The sequence below is a fragment of the Pezoporus flaviventris genome, unplaced genomic scaffold (assembly GCF_033815535.1).
Source record: "Pezoporus flaviventris isolate CSIRO_AGI_PZ_B2104156 unplaced genomic scaffold, CSIRO_AGI_Pfla_v1 ptg000049l, whole genome shotgun sequence".
Lineage (NCBI taxonomy): Eukaryota > Metazoa > Chordata > Aves > Psittaciformes > Psittacidae > Pezoporus > Pezoporus flaviventris.
This window is the reverse complement of record NW_026892597.1, coordinates 2,631,204-2,650,037: the sequence shown is the minus strand read 5'-3', so window position 1 is coordinate 2,650,037 and position 18,834 is coordinate 2,631,204. Positions and strand designations below refer to the sequence as shown.

At 61.2% G+C, this 18,834-nt stretch overlaps 1 protein-coding gene across 8 annotated transcripts in view; it reads left to right on the top strand.

The window, feature by feature from the left end:
* Positions 1-17,267, top strand: part of SBF1 (SET binding factor 1) — a 58,335-nt gene extending 41,068 nt beyond the window's left edge. For 2 of the 8 annotated variants that reach the window (XM_061468612.1, XM_061468611.1), the window contains 26 exons: positions 374-442; positions 574-732; positions 883-1,142; positions 1,798-1,970; positions 2,184-2,257; positions 2,364-2,559; positions 2,953-3,080; positions 4,109-4,284; positions 6,180-6,319; positions 7,338-7,545; positions 7,669-7,865; positions 7,998-8,135; positions 9,052-9,144; positions 9,409-9,486; positions 11,294-11,475; positions 12,088-12,264; positions 12,889-12,990; positions 13,078-13,263; positions 13,380-13,506; positions 13,592-13,722; positions 14,295-14,528; positions 14,671-14,781; positions 14,893-15,104; positions 15,253-15,340; positions 16,092-16,223; positions 16,339-17,267. In XM_061468612.1, the coding sequence (XP_061324596.1) occupies positions 374-442; positions 574-732; positions 883-1,142; positions 1,798-1,970; positions 2,184-2,257; positions 2,364-2,559; positions 2,953-3,080; positions 4,109-4,284; positions 6,180-6,319; positions 7,338-7,545; positions 7,669-7,865; positions 7,998-8,135; positions 9,052-9,144; positions 9,409-9,486; positions 11,294-11,475; positions 12,088-12,264; positions 12,889-12,990; positions 13,078-13,263; positions 13,380-13,506; positions 13,592-13,722; positions 14,295-14,528; positions 14,671-14,781; positions 14,893-15,104; positions 15,253-15,340; positions 16,092-16,223; positions 16,339-16,437 (3,870 nt within the window). In that variant the 3' untranslated portion in view covers positions 16,438-17,267. The remainder of the gene's footprint in view (positions 1-373; positions 443-573; positions 733-882; positions 1,143-1,797; positions 1,971-2,183; positions 2,258-2,363; positions 2,560-2,952; positions 3,081-4,108; positions 4,285-6,179; positions 6,320-7,337; positions 7,546-7,668; positions 7,866-7,997; positions 8,136-9,051; positions 9,145-9,408; positions 9,487-11,293; positions 11,476-12,087; positions 12,265-12,888; positions 12,991-13,077; positions 13,264-13,379; positions 13,507-13,591; positions 13,723-14,294; positions 14,529-14,670; positions 14,782-14,892; positions 15,105-15,252; positions 15,341-16,091; positions 16,224-16,338) is intronic. The other 6 variants (XM_061468615.1, XM_061468614.1, XM_061468618.1 and 3 more) reach the window with 3 other exon arrangements.
* The last annotated feature ends 1,567 nt before the right edge of the window (positions 17,268-18,834 follow it).

Here is an 18,834-nt window from a genome sequence, read left to right as displayed (position 1 = left end):
CTGGAGAGGGGCTTGGGACAAGGACCTGTAGGAACAGGCCAAGGGGAATGGCTTTAACCTGCCCAAGGGGAGACTGAGATGAGCTCTTAGGCAGAAGCTCTTCCCTGTGAGGGTGCTGAGGCGCTGGCCCAGGATGCCCAGAGAAGCTGTGGCTGCCCCATCCCTGGCAGTGTTCAAGGCCAGGTTGGACACAGGGGCTTGGAGCAAGCTGCTCTAGTGGAAGGTGTCCCTGCCCGTGGCAGGGGGTTGGAACTGAATGGCCTTTAGGGCTCCTTTCCACCCAACCCATTCCACGATTCTGTGGAACAGCAGAGCACAGGAGCCTGGGGGTCTTGTGGTGAAGCCTCTGTAAGCTCTGCTCTCTTCACTCCAGGACTGCACTGCCATGGATGAACATGGGATTGCAGCTGCTCTCCTGCCACTAGTCACTGCTTTCTGCCGAGTGAGTATCCGCAGTGTCCTCATGTCCTGACCCCGCACAGTCCCCACAGGCTCGGGAGTCCCTGAAGGCTGCAGGGGTGGGAACTGAGGACAGGTTGTGCTGAAGTTCTGTTCCCCCTTGTGCTTCCTCAGAAGCTGAGCCCAGGTATCACGCAGTTCGCCTACAGCTGCGTGCAGGAGCACGTGGTGTGGACCAACATCCAGTTCTGGGAGGCGATGTTCTACTGCGACGTGCAGAACCACATCCGAGCCTTGTACCTGGACAATAGCGAGGAGAACCACGCAGATGAGGTGAGGAGGTGACAGCAGTGACACAGGGGCCCTGTGGTCCACGGGTCAAGGAGGGTGAACTGGCTTGAGGTTCTGTGAGGTTTCTATGGAACACTGGGGGAAGGCTGGTAGGTCTGTTCATGAAGGTGACTGATCTTCCATCTCCTTCAGGAGAGCCCAGAGGAGCCACAGGAAGCCAAGTCGGCCTTGGAGATAGCATCGGAGCAGCTGAGGCTGTGGCCCACCATGAGCAGAGAGAAGCAGCAGGAGCTGATCCAGAAGGAGGAGAGCACTGTCTTCAGCCAGGCCATCCACTACGCCAACCGCATGAGCTACCTGCTGCTGCCCCTGGACACCAGCAAGAACCGCCTGCTCCGCAGCTCCGGCCTGGGCGACATGGAGAGTGTCAGCAACAGCTTTGTCACCAACAGGTCAGCAGGGCTGGGGAGTGGGGTGGGACACAGTAGCACTCAGGGCATCGGGATCGTTCAGTGGCTAGCAGGATGCAAGCAGCTTGCAGTGCCCAAGGGTGTTTCATGTCAAGAGTAGGAGTTCTCCTGTGTTCATATCACGGGTGGAAGCTCTCCTGGGTTGATATCAAGGGTGGAAGCTCCCCTGGGTTGATATCAGGAGTGGGAGCCCTCCTGGGTTCATATCAAGGGTGGGAGCTCTCCTGGGTTCGTAGCAGGTTCATATCAGGGGTGGGAGCTCTCCTGGGTTCATATCAAGGGTGGGAGCTCTCCTGGGTTCGTAACAGGTTCATATCAGGGGTGGGAAGTCTCCTGGGTTCATATCAAGGGTGGAAGCTCTCCTGGGTTGATACCAAGGGTGGAATCTTCCCTGTGTTCATATCAAGGGTGGGAGCTCTCCTGGGTTCATATCAAGAGTGGGAGCTCTCCTGTGTTCATATCAAGGGTGAAACTTCTCTTGGGTGCACATCAAGACTGGGAGCTCTCCTGGGTTTGTGTCAATGGTGGAAGCTCTGCTGGGTTCATATCAAGAGCAGGAGCTCTCCTGGGCTCTGTGTGGTGTGAGGACACAGCAGAGGAGATGTTGAGGGTTGACTCTTCCTGCTCCTCATGGCAGCATCGCTGGCAGCGTGGCTGAGAGCTATGACACAGAAAGTGGCTTTGAGGACGCAGAGAGTTCGGATGTGGCCAACTACGTGGTGAGGTTCATCAACCGCTTCGTGGACAAAGTCTGCACCGAGAGTGGAGTCACCAACGAGCACCTCAAGGGGCTGCACGTCATGATCCCTGGTAATACACCCTGCAGCAGTGCTGGGCACTGGGTAACTCTGTGGTAGCACTGGGAATCCTTCCACATCACCCCAGGGGGCTGCTCAGGAGATGGTTTTGCAAGAAGCAGTAGGAAGGGCAAGAGAAGGTGCTACAGGGTGGGTTGGCAGCATGCTTGGGTGCTGTGTAGGACAGGACTTTGCTCTCCATCTCTGTCTTCATGTTTGTCCACAGATATCGTGCAGATGCACATAGAGACACTGGATGCCGTGCACAGGGAGAGCAAGAGGCTTCCTCCCATCCAGAAGGTATGGAGCCAGCCTGCTGCTGTGGAAGGTTCTGGTGCTGTGGGAACCTTCAAATCCCCCTCCACAGTATACATGGGCCTGAACTTCCTATTGTACATCCTTGTAGCCAAAGCTGCTGCGCCCCAACCTGCTGGTGGGAGAGGAGTGTGTGATGGAAGGGCTCCGCGTGTACCTCATGCCTGATGGGCGGGAGGAAGCTGCTGGAGGGAATATTGGTGGCCCACCTCTGCTCCCTGCAGAAGGAGCCATCTTCCTCACCACGTACCGCATCATCTTCAAAGGCACTCCCACCGACCCCCTGGGTAAGGTCCTGTGTCCTCTGCCTCCTGGCATTGGTGGTGCCTGGGGAGGAGGTGGCTGGAGCAAATCTGGAGCAGGGCTGCAGCTCAGGACTGCAGAACCCCCTTGAGTGGGTTCCCAGCTAACACTGGGCCTTGCTGGGGGCTTCTACAACCACCACAAACTTCATGATTGTGCCCCACTACTACAAAGGAGGTGGTTGCTGTTGCTCTCTACATGTGGTAGATGATGATTCCTCAAGCCCATCCAAGGCATCCTATACAAGTCACCGTGGGCTGGCTGTTGAATGTCCAGCCTGCTTCTGGCCACTTCATCCTCCCTGTGGTGATGGCACACCTGGTTTGGGCTTGCACAGGGCTGAGGCCGTGTCTAACCTGTTCTATGCTTCTGCCCAGTGGGGGAGCAGGTGGTGATCAGGTCCTTCCCCATCGCCTCACTGACCAAAGAGAAGAAGATCAATGTCCAGGCCCAGGTGGATCAGTTCATCCAGGAGGGTTTGCAGCTGCGCTCGTGCACATTCCAGGTGAGGCCATGAGGGGCTGTGGGTGCTCCTGTGCATGGAACTGGTGTGTGGCCACGGCTCCACCAGCTCCTGGGACAAGGTACTACCCAGCTGTGGTGGTTTCATAGCACCGTGGAATCATGGAATGGGTTGGGTTGAAGGGACCTTAAAGCCCATCCATCTCCAACCCCTGCCACGGGCAGGGACACCTTCCACTGGAGCAGCTTGCTCCAAGCCCCTGTGTCCAACCCGGCCTTGAGCACTGCCAGGGATGGGGCAGCCACAGCTTCTCTGGGCACCCTGTGCCAGCGCCTCAGCACCCTCACAGGGAAGAGCTTCTGCCTAAGAGCTCATCTCAGTCTCCCCTCTGGCAGGTTAAAGCCATTCCCCTTGGCCTGTCCCTACAGGCCCTTGCCCAAAGACCTTCTCCAGGTTTCCTGGAGCCCCTTTAGGCACTGGAGCTGCTCTCAGGTCTCCCCTTCAGGAGCCTTCTCTTCTCCAGGCTGACCCAGCCCAGCTCTCTCAGCCTGGCTCCACAGCTGCTCCAGTCACAATCCTCTTGTAAGAAGGAGCAACTTCTTGCTTGTAAACTTCTTTCCAACTGCTCCAGTGTCTGCTGGAGCTCTGAGAAGGGGTGAGACATCCCCACACAGTGTTCTAGGAGGTGGTTCTGCAAAGCCTTGCAGCAGGCTGTGGGGGAGAGAAATAGACCAGGGAGAGGTGTCACAACACGAGGAGTTACTCAGCATTTTACATCTTGGGATACTTGTGCTTGGAGGAAAGCACCTAAACCACACTGCCTGCTCCTTCCTGCCCATCTTCTGCGCTGTGAGCCACAGCGACTGGCACTGGGAACAGCTGAGGAGCAGCAGTGCTGGGTTTGGAGGGGGCTCCAGGAGGAAGGGGAATGGGACAGAGGAACTGGCACAGGGGGACAGCAGCGCAGCCTCACATCTGTTCCCAGCTGGGACCTGAGCTGTGCCCTGCGCTGTGGGACGAGCCCTTTCCAGAGCCCTGTCCCAGCCTGACCCAGCGCCTGTGTCCTGCAGCTGCTGAAGATCGCCTTCGACGAGGAGGTGGCTTCAGACAGCGCCGAGATCTTCCGGAAGCACCTGCACAAGCTGCGCTACCCCCAGCACGTGCGTGGCACCTTCGCCTTCACCGTGGGCCAGTCGCCCAAGCAGGCCATGCAGCCCAAGGCCAAGGAGAAGAACCCCTCGCTCAGGTACTGCTGGGGCACCCGACCCTGGCACGGCTTCTCCTCTCCCTCCTCTGTACACCTGCAGAGAGCTGCTGAGTGGGGCTCGCTTGGGAGAGGGGCAGAACCCCCCTGGCTGGGGGTGAAGGTCCCTGGGACCTCTGCTTGTGGGCCTCTCCTGGTGCAGGGTCTCCACTTGTCCCTGCGGGGGACACGTGCTGCGCACCCAGCAGAGAACCGGTCAGAAGTGGGAAGCGGGGTGTCCACTTCCACGGCATCCCTGCCCCATTCCCCAGCCCACAAGCCCTGAGGGCTGTGAGGGACCAGGCTGTGCTGTGCTGCAGGACGGGAGCGCTGGGGGTGGTGGAGCTGTGGAGGTGCTGCCCTGCAGCCAGCCCCTACCCTGCGCTCGGTGGCAGGGGCAGGCACGGCTGGGCTCGGTGCTGCTCTGCTCGCTTGCTGTGCCCTGCTCTAAGCCCCTCTCCCGTGTGTTTGTGACTCAGCTCCCAGCAGGTCACCGATATGTTCCAGGGCCTGGCAGTGGGGGTCATGTCCCTCGGGCACCTTGGCCATTCCAGCACGTAAGATGCCTTCAGCCTGGGTGGGAGCTTGCGAGGTGGCATTGATTCTGGCTGCTCCCAGGGTTTCCTCTAACCTGCTCTGCATGTGGTGTGGGGCTTGTCTCTTGGGAATGCCCTTTTCCAGGTCTGAGGGTGTGCTCTCACCACGGCAGCACCATGCTCAGAGGTGGTTGATCCATTGATCAGCCACCCTTGTGCTCCGTGCCACTGTGGTGGCCCCACGACGTGGAGCTGTGCCTCTACCACTAACCTCCAGAGACCTCTAGAGCTGCCAGGCCTGGGCACAGTCTCCAGTGTCTGAACTTGTGAGATGGGCTTTGTCACCTCTCTCCAAGGCTGCTTCCAGTGCCCCACATTATCTACAAACCTTGGTTCTCCCGTTCTTGAGTCTCCATGCCTTAGCATTCATTCTCAGGACAATGTTTTTCTTCTGTCCTGAGGCTCTCCCTCCCTTGGTACGTGCAGGGAGCAGTTGGAGTCCTTCACCACCCACTTCACAAAGCCAAACAAGGCACCTGAAAGTCTCAATTTGAGCCCTGTCTTGATCAGGTGAATGTTGAGAAGTCTTTCATCAGTGTAGCTTTGTCCAGGGTTGGCCGTGGCCATTCCCTGTGGGATGTATATCCCATGTCTCCTTCATTTGTTCCCCTTTGAGCCCATGAGCTCACTGAGGAGGTGATGAGCATGAGGTCCTGTGTGTGGGCAGGACACATTCCTGCTTCAGGAATTCCTGCCTTCTGGAGCTGCATCATGTGGAGCCTATTCTGACCATGCAGCCTTATCTCCGAGGGTTTTGGAAGGTCTCCCTTCCTGCTTTCCATGGGATGCCCTAAGGAATGGCTGAACCCAGCCATGCTCTCCCTGTCCTACGTGGTGTGGAGCAGGTCACCTTCCACAAGCCATGGGCAGGCTGGAAACCTCCCTGTGGTGGCTCTGGCCTTTGCCATAAGCTAGAGCCTCCAGGGACAAGCTGGCTCGGTGCCTGCTGGAGCTCCAGTGTGGAGGTGAGAGTTAGAGCCAGGACAAGGCTTCCCTCGGGATAGGAGGCTGGGGCTCCTGCCCAGCCTGGCAGCTCCATCCACAGACGGGCAAACCTCGGAGCTCTGCCCCTGCTCGGTGCCCTCCACAGCCAAGGGAGCCATGAGGTGGCATCTCCCCTCCTGTGGTGACAGCGACCACCCCGCGCCTGCAGGCGGTGGTGCGGGACGCGCCTGTCTCTGCTTCGCTCTCGGTGTGACTGAGTGTTGGTGTCTTCAACCCTTCGGGGCTGCTCGTGGGGCTGTGCCGGGGCTGTGGCCACGGGAGGTGGTGGTGGGGGTCTCAGCCTGTTCTCTGGTCCAGGACGCTCTCCAAAAACCTGGTGAAAAACGCCAAGAAGACCATTGGGCGGCAGTACGTGACGCGGAAGAAGTACACCCCCCCCATGTGGGAGCAGAGGGGCAGCCAGCACTTCCCCGAGGACAACGAGGATGAGATCTCAGGTTGGGAGTGGGCTCTTGGATGGGGCAGGAGCTTCTTCCAGGTCATGGCCACCAGGAGCTTCCCTGCATTGCCGCCGTGCTCACCTCTCCCAGTTCTCAATGGTCCACCAGCTCTCATCTGCTTGTGGGACACTCTTTCAGTAGCCAGCAAGCCCTGTGGAGAGGAGGGAGTTCTTTGGTCTCAGCTCTTCAGATGAGAAGTCCCAAATTTCAGCTGCAGTCAGGTCAGGTTAGACATGAGAAGAGCTTGATTGGTTTGAGAAGGGACAGGAAGGAGTCCTCTGTGTGGAGGTGACAACCTTCCTGGGTGGAAAGGCTGGTCAGAGAAGATGTGGTGGATGGGATTTAGGGTTTCAGTTGGGAATGGTGCCTGCGGGGACCTGGCCCTCCTGCTGGTGTGGGGCTCGTCCAGCAGACTGGACATGGCTGATTTGGGATCTTCCCTTCTGTTCATGGAGATAGTTTGTATGCCATGGAGATCATAGAATTTCACAATGGATGGTTTGGGTTGGGAGGGACCTTAAAGGTCCTCCGGTTCCAACCCCCTGCCATGGGCAGGGACACCTTCCACTAGAGCAAGTTTCTTCAAGGGCCTGTGTCCAACTTTGCCTTGAACACTGCCAGGGATGGGGCAGCCACAGCTTCTCTGGAGCTGCTCTCCTCTATGGGAGGAGATGGACCCATTGGTGGAGCAGCTCTGGCCGGTCAGTGTTGGGCTGTTCCTCATCTCTCAGTGATATCAAGCAATGTGAAAGCACCAAAAAAACCTGCTCTAACGCCAGCCCTCAGGCAGAAGCTGACTTCTCTGTGCTTTTAACCTCACAAGTGAAGGCTCTCGCCCTAAAGTCCAGTGCCCAGCCCTTTGGGGCAGCTGAGCTTCACCATTTCAGGTGGAAGTGGTGGGATGGAGCTCCTGCCCTGTCTGTGGTGGGCTGGGAGATGCCTCCAGCCCGTTCACCTCCACCAGGAGCACGTGGGACACTGTCAGTGCTGGACCCTGACCCCTTTGTCTCCGCAGTGTCTGAAGAGATGGACAGAAGCACTTTGACCCCCACCACCACCATGAAACCTTCGGACAAGATGACCATCAACCACCTGGTGGAGCGGGCCTGCTGCCGGGACTACCAGCGCCTGGGGCTGGGCACCCTCAGCAGCAGCCTCACCCGCTCCAAGAGCGAGCCCTTCCGCATCTCCACCGTCAACCGCATGTACGCCATATGCCGGAGGTGAGCGCCGGGGCGGCTCCTGCGGGGCAGGGAGGGCAGCGGGCTCTGAGCTGGGCTGTGGGCGCCGAGGGGGCTCATCCTGCACCCCACCGAGCTCCGCAGCACCTCTGCTCTGCCCTGCAGCTACCCCGGGCTGCTCATCGTGCCGCAGAGCATCCAGGACAACACGATCCAGCGCATCTCCCGCTGCTACCGCCAGAACCGCTTCCCCGTGGTGTGCTGGAGGAACTCCCGCACCAAAGCCGTGCTGCTGCGCTCAGGGGGGCTGCATGGCAAGGGCGTCGTGGGCCTCTTCAAGTCCCAGAATGCTCCCACTGCAGGTGCCTGTACCCCCTGTGCCCTCCTTCCCCTCCATTCCCTCTGTCCCCTCCATCCCCAGGGCATTGCCCATGGCGGGGCCGTGCTGCAGAGCCCTCCCCATGTCTCACAGTGGTTTTGGTACTCTCCCCCAGGCCCCTCGCAGGCAGACTCCACGAGCCTGGAGCAGGAGAAGTACCTGCAGGCTGTCATTAACTCCATGCCGCACTACGCCGACGCCAGCGGGCGCAACACGCTCAGTGGCTTCACCTCGGCTCACATGAGCAGCTCAGGTGAGGAGCTCGGGGACAGGGATACAGGAGGGGTCGTCCTCGTGCCCCAGGGCTGCAGCCATGGGTCGTGGTGTCCCTCCCACACCCTTGACACCGGGTGAGCTGCTGGCCCCCATGGCCCACCTCAGAGGACGCAGCAGAGGCTGCTCCACAGCTCCCAACTCCGGCTGGGCCTCTGTGGATGAGGTTGGGATTGTTTTGGGGAACCCCAATGGCCTGGGACCTGTGAGCACTGGATCTGGGTGCTTGCTGAGGACCTGGTGGGACAGGCCCTGCCAGCTGAGCTCTCAGCACTGTTGGCACCCGGTGCTGTCATGGGAAGCCTCGGTAAGTCTGTGTCTCCTTTGCTCTGTGAGCATCCTGCCCATTTCAGCTGTGGCAGAGCTGCCATCACTGTCCCACTCCAGTGTCATTCATCCTCTGTCCCAACCATTCCACCCCATCATTGCTCCAAAGCTCACTGGGGGCCAGAGGGACCATGGGGACCCAGCCAGGGGCTCCCTGCAGCCTGGGGAGGAGAGGATGTGCCAAAAGCCCCTTCTGGCACATGCTGGGGACATGCCCAGAGCCGTGGCTAAAGGAGGGGGTGTCAGGCCAGCATTGGGGTGGCAGACCTGGCATGGTGGTGATGGAGCTCAGAGCAGGGGCTGCAGGGCTGTGGCAGTGCCTGGGTGACCCCCAATACTGAAGCAGAGCTGCAGGAGTGTTGAGCCCCCCTTTGTGCTGCTGCAGTGGGTGCCGTGGTGGGGCTCCCGCTGGAAGGTGTCCCTGCATGCTGGGTCCCAGCCCCGGCGCTCCTGCTTGTGCTGCTTCCTCTGGTCCCTTGCCCTCCACCCTGAGCAGTGCTGGGGGGTGAGGTGGGAGAACCCCAGAGCAGCCCAGCAAGACGAGAGCTGACGTTCTGTTGGTGCTACAGATCACGCCGACAAGAGACAGCCTAAGCTGGGATCGCTCATGAAGCAGGTGATGGGAGGGAAGGACGATGGGCCTGGTTCTATTAGCCGTGGAGGTGAGGATGTGTGAGGGAACTCTGCCTCTGGGGCCTCACACAGGCCCTGCCTCGGGGCAATGGTGTAGAGTAGATGCTTCCTTCACCCCGAGCTCCGAGCTGCAGGGAGGGAGGGAGGGACCCTCTGAGCACCTGGAGCCACCATCTCCTTCATCCCCATCACTGCTGCAGCCGCTGCTCCTGGGGCCCCAGGTACCCCGTGTCCAGGCAGCGTGGGTCCCCTCGCTGGGTGCCCTCGCTGAGTCGCTTTGTCTGTGCTGCCAGGGCTCGGTCACCGAGCTAAAGTCATCACCCTGTCCACCCCAAAGTGCGCGTCGGCGAAGGGCCGCGACACCCCTCGAGGTACGGAACCGCCAGCCCCTGCAACAGTGCTAACCACGGCACTGACCCCCATACACCCCTCAGTGGTGCTAACCACAGCACTGACCCCCATACACCCCTCACCAGTGCTAACCACGGCACTGACCCCCATGCACGCCTCACCGGTGCTAACCACAGCACTGACCCCCATACACCCCTCACCGGTGCTAACCACAGCACTGACCCCCATACACCCCTCACCAGTGCTAACCACGGCACTGACCCCCATACACCCCTCAGTGGTGCTAACCACAGCACTGACCCCCATACACCCCTCACCAGTGCTAACCACGGCACTGACCCCCATGCACGCCTCACCGGTGCTAACCACAGCACTGACCCCCATACACCCCTCACCAGTGCTAACCACGGCACTGACCCCCATGCACGCCTCACCGGTGCTAACCACAGCACTGACCCCCATACACCCCTCACCGGTGCTAACCACAGCACTGACCCCCATACACCCCTCACCGGTGCTAACCACAGCACTGACCCCCATGCACCCCTCACCGGTGCTAACCACAGCACTGACCCCCATACACCCCTCACCGGTGCTAACCACAGCACTGACCCCCATGCACCCCTCACCGGTGCTAACCACAGCACTGACCCCCATGCACCCCTCACCGGTGCTAACCACAGCACTGACCCCCATGCACGCCTCACTGGTGCTAACCACAGCACTGACCCCCATACACCCCTCACCGGTGCTAACCACAGCACTGACCCCCATGCACGCCTCACTGGTGCTAACCACAACACTGACCCCCATGCACCTCCTTATCGCCCCTCACCAGTGCTAACCATGACACTGACCCCACCACTGACACCCATACACACCCCACACTGGTGCTGACCATATCACTGACTTCCATGCACCCGTTGTCACTCCTCACCGGTGCTACCCATGACACTGACCCCCATTCACACCCCTCAGCAGTGCTAGCCACAACACTGACTCCCATGCACCCCCTGTCACCCCTCACCGGTGCTAACCATGACACTGACCCCCATTCACACCCCTCAGCAGTGCTAGCCACAACACTGACTCCCATGCACCCCCTGTCACCCCTCACCGGTCCTAACCGTGACACTGACCCAAGTCACCGACCCCCATACACACCCTGCACTGGTGCTAACCATGACACGGCCCCTCATAAACACTCCTCAAAGGTGCTAATAGTCACCCCATACGCACCCCCCTTACTGGGGCTGACCACAAGACTGACCCCCCTCCACACCCCACACCAGTGCTAACCACAGCATTGATCCCATCACTGACCCCCGTCCATACCCCTCGCTGGTGCTGACCCATCACCGACCCACACCCCACCCCTCACACCACTAACACCCCAGTCCCCCTCTCGGGCCGCTAACACCTCACTGAGCATGTCGCTGGCTCCCGGCGCTGGGGGTAAGTACTGAGCCCATCCCAGCCCGTCCCACTCCTCTGCTCAGGTTTGCTTTGGGCTCCTTGCACGCTGCTGGTGCTGGGTGGTGGCGGCGGGGCGGGGTGATGGGTGCAGGGGTGCCGGGGGTGGGTTGGGTTGGGTTGCACCAGGCAGGACTCCCACAGCACCCAGCAAGGAGAGAGGAGCGAAAGCAAACCTGGCTCCAGCGCCTCCTGCATGTGCTGCCGGGTGCCGCGGGGGACAGCGGCTTGGCCACGGCTGGGTGATGTGGTGACGAGCTGCTGGCCCCCACGTCAGCCCGGCGGGGGGGGGGGGGCATGGACACCAATGCTGCTGGGACCCCCAGAACCCCTCCTGATGCTGCTGTCCCGCAGGCAAGTGGGGCAGCATCCGGGCCAGCGGGCGCATGAGCAGCTACGCGCTGAACGTGGAGATCGGGTCACGCCTGGCGGGGAAGGACCTGCTGGGAACCCACCACAACGGCACGGCCGAGCCCGGGTTCCTGCGCCCGCACCGCGCCTCGCTCTACATCATTGGGGACAAGTCCCAGCTCAAGGTGACCCCAGCGGCATCACCGGTGGGGGGACACACACATGTGGTTGATAGGAGCATAGAACCAGGCAGGGTGGAAGAGAGCTTTGAGGTCATCCAAGTCCAGTCGTTCCCCAGCACTGCCAAGGCCACCACTGCCCCATGGCACTGAGGCCTCGTCTCCACGCTGTGTGAACACTTGCAGGGACGGTGACTGCAGCCCTGCCCTGGGCAGCCTGTTCCAATGCCTGAGCACCCTCTGGGGCAGGAATTGTTCCTCAGCTCCATCTAAACCTGCCCTGGGGCAGCTTGAGGCCGTTTCCTCTTGTCCCATCCCTTGTTCCTTAGGAGCAGAGCCCAGCCCCTCCTGGCTCCATCCTCCTCTCAGGCACTTGGAGGCAGCGATCAGGTCCCCCCTGAACCTTCTCTTCTCCACACTGAACCCCCCAGGTCCCTCAGTCCTTCCCCATCACACTTGTGCTCCAGCACCGACTCCATTCCCTTCTCTGGCCCCACTCCAGCACCTCAATGTCTCTCTTGTAGTGAGGGGCCTAGAACTGAACACACTAGTGTTGTATTTGGGGGTGGTGGTTCTGCTGGGGTGTCTGAGGACAGCATGGATTGTCTCCTTGTTCAGGGTGTGAAGCCGGACCCGCTGCAGCACTGGGAGGTGGTTCCCATCGAGGTGTTCGACGTGCGGCAGGTCAAGGCCAGCTTCAAGAAGTTGATGAAGGCCTGTGTGCCTGGCTGCCCCTCCACGGACCCCAGCATCGCCTACCTACGCTCCCTGGAGGAGTCTGAGTGGCTGTCACAGGTCAGTTGTCACAGACTCATAGGATCATGGAATGGTTTGGGTTAGAAGGGACCTTAAAGCTCATCCATCTCCAACCCCTGCCACAGGCAGGGACCCCTTCCACTAGAGCAGCTTGCTCCAAGCCCCTGTGTCCAACCTGGCCTTGAACACTGCCAGGGATGGGGCAGCCACAGCTTCTCTGCGCACCCTGTGCCAGCACCTCAGCACCCTCACAGGGAAGAGCTTCTGCCTAAGAGCTCAGCTCAGTCTCCCCTCTGGCAGGTTAAAGCCATTCCCCTTGGCCTGTCCCTACAGGCCCTTGGCCAAAGCCCCTCTCCAGCTTTCCTGCAGCCCCTTTAGGCACTGGAGCTGCTCTCAGGTCTCCCCTTCAGGAGCCTTCTCTTCTCCAGGCTGCCCCAGCCCAGCTCTCTCAGCCTGGCTCCAGAGCAGAGCTGCTCCAGCCCTTGCAGAAGCTCCATGGGCCTTCTCTGCACTCACTCCATCAGGGTTCTGTGTCACAGCCCTGTGTAACCCCTGGGCTCTGCTCCGTTTGGCTCAGTCACTTCCAGGAAGAATGTTCCATTTGCACATGGCCCAGCAGACGAGCTTCCTGCACTCTGGTGACTCTTGTCCCTCACGTTGCAGATCCACAAGATCCTGCAGATTTCAGTGCTGGTGGTGGAGCTCCTGGACATGGGCTCCTCAGTGCTGGTCAGCCTGGAGGACGGCTGGGACATCACCACGCAGGTAGGAGCCCTCCAGATGCTGAACACGGTATCTGCCCATGGCCATCACCCCTCCATGGAGCATCTCAAGCCCCTTCTGTCCCTCCAGGTCGTGTCCTTGGTGCAGCTCCTGTCTGACCCCTACTACCGGACACTGGAAGGCTTCCGCCTGCTCGTGGAGAAGGAGTGGTTGAGCTTCGGGCACCGCTTCAGCCACCGCGGGGCGCAGACCCTGGCCGGGCAGAGCAGTGGGTTTGCTCCCATCTTCCTGCAGTTCCTGGACTGTGTGCACCAGGTGAGCTCCGAGCACCGGGATCTCGGGAGCACCGGGGGCAGGAGCTCCTCCTGCAGCAGGGAATGGTCCCAGAGCACCGTGTGTCCCGGGGGTCTCACCCAGGCTGCTCCTTGCAGATCCACCTGCAGTTCCCCATGGAGTTCGAGTTCAGCCAGTACTACCTGAAGTTCCTGAGCTACCACTACATTTCCAACCGCTTCCGGACATTCCTGCTGGACTCGGACTACGAGCGCATCGAGCTGGGTGAGGGCAGTGTGTGGGCACACAGGGATGGCAGCACAGAACCGTGTCCTCACAGAACACCTCATCCCCTCTCTGCTCCCCTCAGGCCTCCTGTACGAGGAGAAGGGGGAGAGGAAGAGCCAGCAGGTCTACAAGTCCATCTGGGACTACATCGACCGCCTGAACAAGAAGGCCCCCATCTTCTTCAACTACATGTATGCTCCTGAGGATGGGGAGGTGAGAGCTCAGTCCTGCCCTGCACACCTCAGCACCTACATGGAGCTGAAGGAGCAGTCCCTTGTTGGATGGACCAAGGTGTTTGCCCACCAAGGGGCTGTCTGCCACCCTGGGGAGCATGAGCAGAGTCAGGCCCCTTAGGGTCATCGAACGGTTTAGGTTGGAAGGGACCTTAAAACTCCTCCAGTTCCAACCCCTGCCATGGGCAGGGACCCCTTCCACTAGAGCAGCTTGCTCCGAGCCCCTGTGTCCAACCTGGCCTTGAACACTGCCAGGGATGGGGCAGCCACAGCTTCTCTGGGCACCCTGTGCCAGCGCCTCAGCACCCTCACAGGGAAGAGCTTCTGCCTAAGAGCTCATCTCAGTCTCCCCTCTGGCAGGTTAAAGCCATTCCCTCTTGTGCTGTCCTTACAGGCCCTTGTCCTAAGCCCCTCTGCAGGTCTCTTGTAGCCCCTTTAGGCACTGGAACTCCTCTAAGGTCTCTCCTTAAGGAGTCTTCTCCAGGCCATGTCCCTGCAGCGTGGCCAGTGCCATGTCCTGCCCTCCGTGAGCATCACCCTGTGCTCCTGCAGGTGCTGAGACCGTACAGCAACATCTCCAACCTGAAAGTGTGGGATTACTACACGGAGGAGACACTTTCCGAGGGCCCCTCCTATGACTGGGAGCTGGCACAGGGGCAGCCGGAGCCGGTGGAGGACACGGATCGACAGGACACCGGAGCCCCACAGACCAAGCGCAAGATCATCTGGCCCTGCTACGACAACCGGAGCCGCGTGGAGCCCGACGCCATCTCCAAACTGCTGGAGGTGAGCACAGCCCCTGGGGAAGCGCCATTGGTGTCCCAGCGGTGGGGTTGTGGTGGGGTTGGTGTTGGTTGAGCCCCAGGGCAGTGACAGTGGTCCCAGGGGTCTTGTCCCCTCCTGCTCTGAAGCCTGAACTCCCCCTCAGGAGCTGCACAACCTGGAGATGGAGCTGGGGCAGATTCCAGAGCGCTGGAAGGACACGTGGGACAAGGTGAAAGCTTCCCAGCGCACCGAGGCGCGGCAGGAGGGCAGCAGGGTAGGTCCATGGAGGGGCTGAAGGGGTGGCTGTGCCCAGGGTGCCCCATGCAGCAGGTGCCGGTGCTGGTACTTGAGCACTGTCCTCACACTGTGGTCTCTGCTCCCGCAGACCCCCAGCTCCCTGCTGATGTCCTCGGGCCTGTCCCACCACCGCCGCTCGCTCGGGGTGTACCTGCAGGAGAGCGGCGTGGGCTCCACGCTCAACCTCAGCCTGGACAGCGACACCAGCAGCACGTCCACCCCGTCCAGCGGGAAGCCGGGTGGGCGCAGGAGCACCAGCACCCTCTACAGCCAGTTCCACACGTCCGAGAGCGAGAACAGGCAGGAGCAGGGCCCGGGGTGTGGGGGGGATGTTCTGTGGGTGCTCTGTGGGACCACGGTCTCCTCCTGGCTCTACTGATGCCACAGACTGAGCTGTGCTCCATCCCTCCTCTCCCTCCCACCCTAACGCGCTGCCCTGTCCCTGCAGGTCCTACGAGGGGTCTCTGTACAAGAAAGGAGCCTTCATGAAACCCTGGAAGCCTCGTTGGTTCGTGCTGGATAAAACCAAACATCAGGTATGGAGGGGCAGGGAGGCCTGGGGTCTGTCTGTGCTTCCATCCCTCCATCCTTCTATCGCTGCATCCCTCTGTCCTTCCATTGTTCCATCATTCCATTGTTCCATCCATCCTTCCATCCCTCCCTCCATCCATCCACCCATCCCTTCCTCCCTCCTTTCTTCCCTGCCTCCATCTATCCTTCTCTCCATCCATACATCCATCCTTCCATCCACCCATCTGTCCATCCACCCATCCGTCCGTCCATCCATCCATCCATCCATCCATCCATCCACCCACCCATCCACCCATCCACCCACCCACCCACCCATCCACCCATCCACCCATCCACCCACCCACCCACCCACCCACCCATCCACCCATCCACCTACCCATCCACCCATCCACCCATCCACCCATCCACCCATCCACCCATCCATCCATCCATCCTTCCATCCATCCTTCCACCCATCCATCCACCCATCCACCCATCCATCCACCCATCCATCCATCCACCCACCCACCCACCCACCCACCCATCCATCCATCCATCCACCCATCCATCCATCCATCCATCCATCCATCCACCCACCCACCCACCCATCCATCCATCCATCCATCCATCCATCCATCCACCCATCCATCCATCCAACCACCCATCCACCCATCCATCCACCCATCCACCCATCCGTCCATCCATCCCTGTCTCCTTCCTCTGTCCCTCCTTCCATCCCTCCCATGTGATCTGACCGCTCGGAACGTCTCCCTGCAGCTGCGGTACTATGACAGCCGGATGGACACGGAGTGCAAAGGAGTCATTGACCTGGCCGAGGTGGAGTCCATCACCCCAGGGACCCCCACCATGGGGGCACCCAAGACGGTGGATGAGAAAGCCTTCTTCGATGTGAGTGTGGTGCTGGGCTGCAGTGTGCGGTGCCCCAGCGCTGGGTCTGCAGAGTCCCTGGGCTGGGGTCTGCGGTGCCCTGTTCCCCCCTCACCTCCTGCCTCCTCCCTTGCAGCTGAAGACGACGAAGCGCGTTTACAACTTCTGTGCCCAGGACGTGCCGGGGGCGCAGCAATGGATCGACCGCATCCAGAGCTGTTTGTCGGACGCGTGAGCGCAGGAGCCCCTGTCCGGGTGCAGGGTCCGGGCCCACGGAGCAGCGGCAGCGCTGGAGCCGGGGCTGGGATCAGCTGCGGGTGAGGCCCTGGCCTCGGGCGGCCGCGGGGCTGGAGCTGCGGCTCCGCGCTGGGAGGCACTGGTGGAGGATCCCGTCGCGTTGAAGCAGGCCCGGGATGAGCAGGAGCTGGTCCTGCTCTGTCCCCCCCAGGCCTGTCTGAGCCCTGTAATTATTGTGTCCCCTCCGCACCCCACTGCAGCCCCTGCACTGCTGGAGGAGGCAGGAGCTGCCCTCCTCACCCTCCCCATGGCTTGCATGTCCACCGAGCACCCAGGGGGACCAGCCCTGCTCCCCACGTCTCATAGTGCAGCACCCACCCCGCTCCCTCCTTGCTGGACCCAGGGACCTGCCGCTCAGGTGCTGGTGTTGGTGGGGGTGATGCGTTGAGCACAGGGATGCGCTGCCCATCCGGTGCCCCCTGGGCACTGCAGGCAGAGGGTCCCAGTCTTGCACAGGAGCCGCTGCCCATGGCTGGTGGTGGTTGGAGCTCTGGGCACTGGGCTCAGGGATGTGGCTGTGGCTCTGTGTCCCTGTTGGGCACAGTCTCTACCTCCACGGTCAGGTTTGCTGTCGTGGGGGGGCACATTCCCCACGGGAGGTGCCAGCCCTGTCACATTGCGTGGAGGGGGGCACCAGCCCTGGCCCTGGGGTCCCTGTGCCCAAGGGACCCCTCCAGCAGCAACACCGGGGCTGGGATGGTCACTCCAGTCCCTGTGGCGCCGGCTGCTGCCACCCGGGCTCTTTGCACAGGTCAAACCCCCCCCCACACCCCGCCCCTGGTGGCACCGCTCAGCGCTGCCCCGTGTACCCCCACACCACCTCAGGGCCCTTCCTCTCGTCCCCCCCGTCTTTGTGCTGTTGGGGGGCTCTGAGCAGAGCGGGGTTGCCCTGGGGGTGGCTGCGGGTCCCACCCCCACCCTCCCTGCGTGTCCAATGCCAGTGCAAAGGGGAACCTCGGTACAAGCGGCTCCTGCAGCATCTCTCCCCCCCGCACTGGTGTGACCGCTGGAGGGGGGCTTGGCTCACCCAAAGGGGTCCCTGCCCCCCCCCCCAAGCTCGTTCCTGTCTGTTTTTATGGAGTACAATGTTTTATTTCAGTGCAGAGCTCTTTGTACAGTCTTACCCCCCCCCCCCCCCGTTGTACAATAACGGCCGCGCAGGAGCCGGAGCCGCCGCCGTGGGGCTGGCCGCAGCAGGTGTAGATTATTGAGGTTTCTGTACATTGGGGCCCGGCCCCGCGGCACAGAGAAACTAACGGTTTAATAAAAAAAGTCACAGAGAGCGGGCGGCCCCAGCGCCTCAGTGCGGGGGGGTGATGGGGGGGGGAATGGGGCTGCCCGGTGCCATGGGGCTGCGGCACCGCACTGGGGATGGGCCCACCCTGCACCCCTGTGCCAGGCAGGGAGCCGTGTCCTGCCTGTGCCGGGGCCACCAAGTGCTGCTCTGCCCCAGTGGGACATGGTTGGATGAAGCCAGTGCCCACCCAGCACCCACTCAGTGTGCACCCAGTGTTACTCGATGCCCATCCAGTGTCACCCAGTGCCCACCCAGTGTCACCCAGTGCCTACCCAGCGCCCATCCAGTGCCTACCCAGTGCCACCCAGTGCCCAGCCAGTGTCACCCAATGTCCACGCAGTGTCACCCAGTGTCACTCAGTGCCACCCAGTGCCACCCACTGTCACCCAGTGCCCACGCAGTGTCACCCAGTGCCCACCCAGTGTTGCCCAGTGTCCACCCAGTGTCACTCAGTGCCATCCAGTGCCACCTAGTGCCCACCCAGTGTCACCCTGTGCCCCCCAGTGCCCACCCAGTGTTACCCAGTGCCCACCCAGTGTCAGCCAGTGCCTACCCAGTGCCCATCCAGTGCCCACCCAGTCTTACCCAGTGCCACCCAGTGCCCAGCCAGTGTCACCCAATGTCCACGCAGTGTCACCCAGTGTCACTCAGTGCCACCCAGTGCCACCCACTGTCACCCAGTGCCCACGCAGTGTCACCCAGTGCCCACCCAGTGTTGCCCAGTGTCCACCCAGTGTCACTCAGTGCCATCCAGTGCCACCTAGTGCCCACCCAGTGTCACCCTGTGCCCCCCAGTGCCCACCCAGTGTTACCCAGTGCCCACCCAGTGTCAGCCAGTGCCTACCCAGTGCCCACCCAGCGCCCATCCAGTGCCCACCCAGTGTTACCCAGTGCCACCCAGTGCCCAGCCAGTGTCACCCAATGTCCACACAGTGTCACCCAGTGTCACTCAGTCCCACCCAGTGCCACCGTCACCCACTGCCCACCCAGTGTCACCCAGTGTCCACCCAGTGCCCAGTGTTGCCCAGTGCCCACCCA